The 9,837-nt window shown below is 33.4% G+C and overlaps 1 protein-coding gene across 1 annotated transcript; it reads right to left on the bottom strand.

The window, feature by feature from the left end:
* Positions 1-1,922: 1,922 nt before the first annotated feature.
* LOC127107524 (transmembrane 9 superfamily member 3) lies at positions 1,923-8,090 on the bottom strand. Its single transcript, XM_051044805.1, has 7 exons — positions 7,764-8,090; positions 7,551-7,591; positions 6,799-7,384; positions 6,542-6,679; positions 6,277-6,433; positions 5,672-6,156; positions 1,923-2,455 (listed from the first exon to the last, which is right to left on the bottom strand). The coding sequence occupies exons 1-7, from the start codon at positions 7,907-7,909 to the stop codon at positions 2,236-2,238; spliced, it is 1,773 nt and encodes a 590-aa protein (XP_050900762.1). The 5' UTR covers positions 7,910-8,090; the 3' UTR covers positions 1,923-2,235.
* Positions 8,091-9,837: the final 1,747 nt, after the last annotated feature.

The raw sequence follows: 9,837 nt of genomic DNA on the forward strand, positions 1-9,837 counted from the left end.
GTGGATGCCGAAGGTGGTGATATGCAGGTTGAGTACCACTATCAATGTGCATTGAGGTGTTATCTCTTGTTTTTGATTGGCACGTTCATATTTGTGGATAAATTATGTATCATGATAACATTTTTTATTAATTAATTAATGTTTGAATTTAAATTTATGTGACATGTTTAAATTACATTAGTATAATTAGCATGGTGTTAATATATTATATGTAAATGACCTAAAAATATCAATTTGAAATGTTGCCAAAGGCAACATTTCCAAATACTTTCGGAGATTATTATATATATATATATATATATATATATATATATATATATATATATATATATATATAATATATATATATATAATATATTATATATATATATATATATATATATATATATATATATATATATGAATTATTTTTTGATAAATTTGAGGAGATATATATAAAATTATATGTATATTTTAGATATGTCTAAATATGCATTTCTAAAATGTAAAAGAGCAAATTCAAATTTTTATTTTATTCACTCTCATTCCATGAAGTGGATAAATTACCAACATGTGGTGACCATGAAGTGGATAAATTACCAACATGTGGTGAACAAGAATCTTTAATTTGCTTTACTTTTTTACCCTTTGCCCATAAGTAATCATTTTTCCCCTTTACCATGCTTTTAAAAAATATTACTACTTATGTCACGCATAGAAGAAGCAATTGGTAGATCTATATGTTAAAAACAGCAATAAATTTTTTAACAATTCGACAAACAATGTGGGTTGGCAGTGATTATTGCTTACCATCTTGTTAAAAAATAAATAAATTATGCATTGACTTCCTGCTTCAAACGCCAATAGTTTTTGTTGACATGTTCTAATCCCTGCTGGATGTTTAAATTGAAACAAATGAAAACTTTTCCTTTTCCTTAAATTTTTCAGATAATATTTATTTAAACAATTCTACTAACTGAAAAGAAAATGGATGGCACTAGGGTTTCAGAGTAGATTCAATAATATGCATGAGATTATAAGTCTCACTATATTCATTATTATACACCAAAAAGAAAAGAAAAAAAAAAAAAAAAAAAACTATACATCTTAGTAATTAACTCAATCTTATCTAATCCCCTATGGCCATACTAAGGAAATTAGAGAAAACTTTTTTGAAATAGAATTGTTCATATGTTCAGTTAAGATAGCTCAATTCGTACAATTGCAAAATCGCGAATTCAAACCCACAGCACCAATTATCCATGTTTAAGGGGTGGAAATCTGGGTACTAGTCTATTAGACAAAAAAAAATTGTTCATAGTTGCTGTTATTATTGATCAATTTATTACGATTCGCCAATCCAAATGAGAAATCAAATGACTCTTGGTGTAATAATTTTGATTTTGTTCCAAGTATATATATCTTAAGGAAAATGCTATTATTTACGAAACAGGTTTTTAACGAAAGCGAAGAATGAGTTGCCAACGCCAATTTTCCCCCACTACTTCACATATACCCCCACCTATGTATTATGTTAAATTCAACTGAAAATTTATTAACTTTTATTGTAAAAGTGACGCGTACGTTCCGGTGCTTCGTAATGTATAGCAATGCTCATATATTAAAACTCCTATATTAAGATATAGTAACAATATTCAATACATTAATACTTGCATAGAGAGAAAAAAAAGACGAAAAAAAAAAAACTTTATGATGATACTGTTGTGACAATATTCAATACATTAGTAACAAGTGATTTTAGCATTTTACACGGATCAAATTTCATCTTAATGTTCCAAACATGCCCTAATAAAAGCTCTTATTTTTATTTCTAAAAATATGTTGAAAACAATAATTCTACTTTTTATGCATTCAAAATCAACCATATTCAATCCTTTCTTTTTCTTTTCATTTTTTTATGCATTTGCTAACTAGAAACCATATAAGATTGAATGGTAAATATCATAAAGCAGGTAGAAATATTAATTAGTACAATCTACATCAAATAAATTTCAGTAACTACAGTAATTAAACATTTAAATCCCATGGTTCAAAAATCTTCCTCAAGTGTCAAGCCTGTGCAAACTAAACAAGAGAGATAACATGACACTAATTTTCAGAAGAGTCAAAGCTTCTCTTGTTATCAGGTACACTGTATAATCTACCTTATGACAGGAAAAAAGGAAAACAAATTCATAGACCTTTCCTCATTACCTAACACCAATAATGTAAACTTACCATAACGTTCAACCACGGCTACTCACACTTGATGGACCTGTATATGTGGCGGACAAAGAGCAGGGAAGCACGGAAACCTACGCTACCGAGCATGAGAAAGAAACCATAGCAGATGCAGGACATGTAACCGAAGAAGAACGAAGTTTGCATAAAACCAGACATGTCTGACCGTGCATAGTAATAATACAAGCAGTAGCCATAGATGAATAATCCGGTTGATCCACCACAAAGAAAAGACCTATGGAAAAACAAAAACAACATCTATATCAGGAGGAAAACACCCATGTCAGCATAGCTAAACTGAATGTACAGACTACAGTGTATGAAAAGCATCTATTTTCAAAAGATTCAGAACATCACTTGGTAATTGAAAAGAAAAAATTAATAAATAATAATAAAATTGGATAAGCCTTTTCACATCTCATGAAGAAAAAAAACTGTTAGTCTAGAAATGCTAAGATTAACTCTAACAATACATTTCAATATATGAGCAGGACCAGTCCTTGGCCCATATCGGCAAGCATAAGCTCATACTTAAATTTGGGGTCAATGAAATCTAAGAACAGACCCCAAGTGTAAGGCCAAGCCCATGGCATGTTAAAAACTCCGGACAAATAACCCAACTTAAACCCCAAGCATTAGGCCAAGCTCTCAAGTGTCAAGTCCCACCATGTTTTTTCTTTTGTATTCATTTGCCCCAAGTATTTCCCTTACCAAATTCACTTTAGGAATTGGAAATTTTTGGATTAGCCCATGGGTTTGTGTCATGGCCCAACATTATACCAAGCTCAAAATCAGTTAGGTTTGGATTTGGACCGAGGTTGTCAAGATCTCGCTCTAGATCTTAAAATCTTACAATTTTGCGATCTAACCCACCCCCAACAATCTAGATCTCAAGTAGAATCGTGTATTGTAGCATTATCAAGAAAAATTGCTACAAAAACAAAAGCAAATTGTGAAAAAAATTGTGACATTGTTAATTATGTGTGATCCTGGCCACCGCCATTACAAGCCAAAAAGAAACAAGCAAGAAGAAATGAAGGATGAGGATGACAAAATGCAAAGGCGCAACAGTTATGCTTCCGCAGCGGTGAATACATGCCTTTAAAATGATGAAGTTGTTTATATAGGGTTTAAAGAATAAACATCTTAGTTGTAAGCTTTGTTTTAAATAATGAACTTATGATAAACCAAGTAAAGGGCCAAATATATGTCGCTAATTTCTAACCAATGTTTATTGTGGTGATAGTAATGAAGTTTAAAAAATCAATCATACATGTCTAAAGAAGATAAAATAGGGGTCATTTCTCCAGGAATACACTTGCCGACAAAAACACCATGTAAAAATCACAGTTATTAATTGCAGACGCTCCAGGCGCTATCCCGGGATTCTCTCCCAGTGCGGCAACCCTCCGCTACGGAGGAGCGGCGCACATCCCAGTTTTGGATAGCGGCCGGGAAAGCTGGGATAGCGGGTTGCAGGAGCGGAGCGCTTCACGGCCCGGAGCGGTTTTCTGCTTTTAGGGCTTTTTTAGAGTGCGAAATAACCTTTTACCCCTTAAAAAAATTGAAAATTGAAAATTTTATTATAGTCGTTCGTGTTTTCTCCTCTCTCATTCGTGTTTTCACCTTTCTCCATCGCGTTTCTTTTGTTCGTTGCTTCTCGTGTTTTTTGTGTGCCGCTTCTTATGCCCTAACTCCTCCGCCGCCTCAACTGCTTCAAACTTCTCTCCATTTTTCTTCTATTCTACTTCTACACTTCTGTTTTGCTTTTCTATTTTGTTCTCGATCTTGTTCTTCTCTATTCATTGTTTTTCTATTGGTTTTCAGGTTGTTTTTTCTTTCATATCATTGTTTTTTTTCTTGGTTTTTAAATATATTGATTCTGGGATTAATATCTGTATATTATTCATATAACTAGTCCAAAACATTATTTAATCTACATTAAATATATATGTAGATTATTCATATTATTAGTCAAAAAAATTATCCCGCTATGGGATAATCCTTACCTAACTGCTCATGGAATAACTCAAACTACGTTTTTGAAGAGGACTAATGTGGGAAAAGGGACGGAAGGAAATTGACCCTTCCATATCAGTGAAGCTTGACAACTACTAGGCCACAAATTGGAGGAAGAATCAATCACAGACTCCCTAACCTAAGACCAAGGCTTTTAAACATATCTCCATAAAATCTGATAAGATGTACCAATGTTCTAAAAATCGGACCAGTTGAACGGTATTTCAATGAAACTGGGTTGATCTCTGGTTCGATTTTTAAAACATCAAAATATACATCACCAAAACAACATGCATGCATTAATGTAGCATCTCCTATGATGCACAGATACTAAGTACGAGATACGTCATTTTGAAGAAGAAAAATCAAGGTATGGCTACGTCAAAAACGTAAGAGTTTTTTACATGATATAACATGAGAACTAAATTGCTCAATTAATAACAAAACACAACAATAAAAGATTAAAAAGTCAAAAACTGTGTTTGGTTAGAACAACAAAGAAACTTAAACACACAAATAATATTATATGGTTTATATATTATTATATTAATATATGAGAAGCCACAAATTTCACTTGCAACAGAGTAATGAGGAAAAAGGATGTAACATCAAGTACCATATACCCGTAAAGGTTACGGGTACTTCATAGTTTTACAGGTACCCATGCTTTAGAGCACATGTCAATCTAGAATTAGCATCACCCTGAACATATGCCCTACTAAGTGGGATTTAGGAATGAAACAAAAATTGCACAAATCTGACTATTTAGGTTCATTTAACATGTGTGTTCCTCGATGTTGAGGGAGCCAAATTAACAAGATGAGAAGATAGAGGACAACGGAGAAAAATTAAGCGAGAAAACGAACAACAATTATTATTACTAGTGCTACTCATTATGATTTCATATTTACATTGATGATCTTATTCTTAAGCTTTTTGATATTTTATTTAGAAAATATGTTAACATGGATATAGTCCAGCTTTTATATGGAATGTTCTAAACAAAAAGTGTAAAAAAATTATTTCTTGAAATCTTGTTTTCTACATTTGTAGTAAAATATAATAATAAGCTTCTAGTTTGACCCCCTTTTCCTATGTGCATAGATTCATAGATAATTTCGCTTAACCCAAGAACTAACAATATGGAAAACTAATGGAACTGCTGGCACAAATGATATTGAAAAACGAAAAAAGTTCATATCATACAAACTAAAAAACTCTCAAAAACAACTAAAGCGGAAGGTAGCAATAAGATTAGAAGCGGTGCACATAAAACACACGAAAACATGTGTTGACACTATTGATTTTAAAAAAAGAAATAAAAATAAAAAATAGAAAAACGTCAGCTTCAGTTTTACTAGAAATCACCACATCATTAGTGCTTGATACAAGTTCGGACAATAAAGCATTTTCCATAAGATAAGTAACATACCTCCACCACCATTCATGATCTTCCGCGGCGAGTTGAAAGTATGTCAAAGCCACAGTAATGAAAGCAGTGACAATCAACAGAATAATAAAGACGATGAAGAGTATGCTGTAGATGGTATAAATCCTGTGGCCCCACACACTAGCAAAAATGTAGTACAACTCTATGTAGATGGCACTGAAAGGGAGAAATCCTGCCATTGCCATCTGTGGAAGGGTGCTTCGGTACCAAGGCAGAGGTGGAATTTCTCGGGGATATTTTGTAGTGCGGACAGGTGCTTGGAACTCTGTTTTGCTATTTTTACCTGCAATGCCACCCAACACAAGTAATGGCGAAGTTACAAGCGTCCATATTAGGACTATCACACAAATTGTGCCAAAAGGAAGGGCAGCAGTTGCACTATAAGCAATTGCAACTGTGTTAAGGAAGCAGAACATAAGGAAAAGAGGGCCACAGAAGAGGCATCCTGTCAGCAATAAGTTTCTAACCTGTCATACAAGAAAAATAAGCGTGTAAGTACAATTATAACTCTAATTCCATTTCACAAGAATTAAATTAACTAATACTATCAAACAGTGAAATAATCAATGCAAGCAATTCATATATACCCAATTAGTCCCTTCAAGTTGAATATAGAAGGAAGTGGCAGTATAGCCAGCAATGCCAGATGTGAGAGCATATATAACCACCAGTGCAGTAAATAAAGCTCCTCGATTGTAAGGATAGAATACACCAACCAGTGCAAGCATAAAAATGAAGATTGTGCTGCACGTGAAAAAACAAATAGAAAATTATATGTACTTAATTTTATAACTTATAATAAAAACAAAACTTCAACAAAGAAGGGAACAAGACCCATCAGAAGATTCTTACAGAGTGAATAACTGAGTGCCAGAACCAAGGGCAGCCGCGAATATGGACTTGTACTTAGGAAACCGGAAAACATCACCATGAATGTACTTCCATCCCGTCTCCTCTTGATCATCAGCCGCTTCCTCGTCTTGAGCATATCTGGAGAAAAATGAAGCAGATAAAACAAAGAAGCCAGGAAAAAATGGATTCATATACCGATGTTATATATTTTGGCAATAGGATGACAATAAGGTGAATGATGAGCAAGCAAGTCATACTTCATAAAATCATTCTTCAAGACACGCATGAGAATGGTTGCCAGAAAACCAGTCAAAAGAAGAACCGTTACACATGAGTTTATGATGGAGAACCAGTGAATCTCCAAGTGATGCGGGAGAGAAGAAGATTGTGAGTATTTTTCCATTCTCTTCTCAAAAGGAATTTCTGTTTCCTTCCATTTCACAGTATACATAAACTCAACATCAACTTCCTTGTCCTCCGTCACATCCACCACAGAATGAGGATCCATACGAGCACTAATTTCAATCACACGATCTTTATTATACAAAACATCAAACTGAATATGCTTATAAAGAAAATACTTATACTCGCTAGGGTCACTTTTTCCTTCTTTGTCAACGGTACCAATAAATCCCCAAATAGGCAAGTCATCGTAATACATTTGGAAATAATAATCCTTCTTAACCGCTTCACGGAACTGAGCAACTTCCTCCCTTGTAAGCTTCTTCTTGCAGACAACATTAGAGTCTTTCTCCTTCCTAAAATGAAGCTCATACGGAGCACTAACAAGCCGATCTCCATTCAACACCTCGCCAAGCGCTTCGGTCTTCTCTTTCTCATGACCTAACATTCGAATACACTCATTTTAGAATAGTATATTAAGTATCATCAACAAAAGTACACAAAATCATAAAATGCATATTCATAATTCATATATAGAGATAGAACTAATAATAATGAAGTTTAAATGAAGCAATAATGAATAAGAAAAGCTGAATAAGACTATAACCTGTTACACAAAATGGAAGGTCAAGGTAACGATACGTTTCACTGAAATCAAACAAACGATAAATCAGAAGAAGAAGAAAAAAAGAAATTAAAACTACGTAGATCAGTATAATCGTGGTGACGGTGACGTGGAAGATGAAGTTGAAGAAAAGAATATCAGATTTTGACGACGACACAGAAAATGGAAGCAGATCGGAGAAATGAAGGAACGAACCTGGGATTGTGAAACGGACCGACTTTGTTGGCATATAGAGGAACGGGATCTCCGTCGGTGTAACGGTGATCGGAGGAATCAGATCTAACGAGAGTAGCGAGAAGAGACAGTGAGAGAGAGATGAGGATCCATACAATCCTTCCCATTTCCTTTCTTCTTTTCTTTCCCTATTCTTACTTCTCAATCAGATAATTATAAGAGAAAAAACAATATCAGAACAAATTATTTATTTTCAAGTATTTTTTACTAAAAGAATTAAAATTGTCATATTTTCCGTTTACTATTACTATATCTACCAGCACTGGTACTATATGGTTTGCTAACCTTATCTATTCAAATAATTACTAACTATGGGTACTAACTTGTTTAGCAAAACAACATAATTTAATACACAATATTTTTAATATAATTAACTTTATTCATTAAAATTGATAGAGTTCTTTTTTTTATAAACATTGATAGAGTTCTACTAAACCATTAGATAACGAATTTCTTTAAAGTCTTAAAATAGTAATTTTTTTTAAAAAAATGTGTGTATTTAATAGATTGAAAATTAAAATGATTAATTTTTTTATATAATATTTTTTTTATTTAAAATCCTTAAAACACTCGTTAACAAGACCGGAATATATCAATTTGTTTTTACCTAGGAATCATGTAAAGAAGAGATTGAATGGGATAAAAAAATGTTTTCAAATGAATTAATTCAGATAAGCTGCCTATAGTTATAATAACAACAAAAAAATATAATCAAGATTGTATAGAAATAATAGGCAAACATATAACAAATTGCGTCATTGTCCTTTTTTATATGGAAAAATCAATTTTTTTAAAAATTACATTCATTGTCGCAGGAGACATAGTATTGTTATGCATGAGCCTTTGCATTTACTATAAAAAGATCCACCGTTCCGGGTGTTAGAAAACCAAACGTTTCAAAGACAAATTGTATAAAAGCATGTTAATTGTCGGAACACGCTTTCTCATGTTTGGTCATTTTACTTAAAGTGGCTTTGAAAGTTGTAGGTCTCACAGTAAAATCTTTAGTCATCAATCTCACTAGTGGGAGACCTTAGTCAAGTCTACACATGCATGTTTCTCTCTTACCCATCCGAACGACATAACATCTGATGGCCTAAGTGTTTATCTCCCCTCATGTGGGTCAGTCAAGAAATTCGTAGGTGTCTCTTTCTTCATAGGTACTCTGACACGCCGAAATATATCAAATAAGACATCTCTAACAAAGTCATGTTGGTATTTAAATCTTGGAAGCTACTTACAATGAATGACGTGTTCCTATAATATATCCAAGCACGCCTTGCGACAAATAGGGCAAATTTCATCAACAGAAAATAAGAGAATCATAAGCCAGTATTTAAGGATGATACAATACTCTACCGATGACATATGCTGGCATACACCATCAATAGGGATAACGAGTAGAAAATCTTGAGCATGTGATGCTTGCAAATAACCAAAATTTGTTTTCTGTCTTGTGTGGTCATGTCAAACTTCACATCCATGTCCAGATGACTTTTACTAAAAATGGCAATTGTCAAAATATGTTGTGCTTTATGGTGGACAGTGTCCTTTCTAGTATAACCACTAAGGTCACATTTTGAATCACAACACTAAGACCATCCAAAACTCTATCGAAACCAAAGTTCATATCATATATCCCTTGTCTCTTAATATACGATCATGTAACATCCAAGATTGGGCCATAGAAGCCATAAACGTGTATGAGGAAGCCTTTATTGTCGAGTACAAACTCAATCCCTCAACTCTAACCGATTGAAGATCCTGAAGAAAGGACCTTCACCAACAATGATGTCTTCAATTGTCATTCATAACTCTTTATCAAACCAAATAGTTATTTTCTCCGTATGATTAGGTTGGCAAGCTTTAAGGCCAAAAAAGAGTTTGGTAATACCCATGCAAGAACAAAGTAGAAAAAACTCACTTTAAGGATCCCTTAATTGTGGTTGAAGATGCATTAACTCAACAACTATGGTCATTCTTTTCATGGATAACCCCTTAATAAAGCCTTCATCATGACTAACAACCCCTCCAA

Source organism: Lathyrus oleraceus, chromosome 7 (assembly GCF_024323335.1).
Source record: "Lathyrus oleraceus cultivar Zhongwan6 chromosome 7, CAAS_Psat_ZW6_1.0, whole genome shotgun sequence".
NCBI classification, from domain to species: Eukaryota; Viridiplantae; Streptophyta; class Magnoliopsida; order Fabales; family Fabaceae; genus Lathyrus; species Lathyrus oleraceus.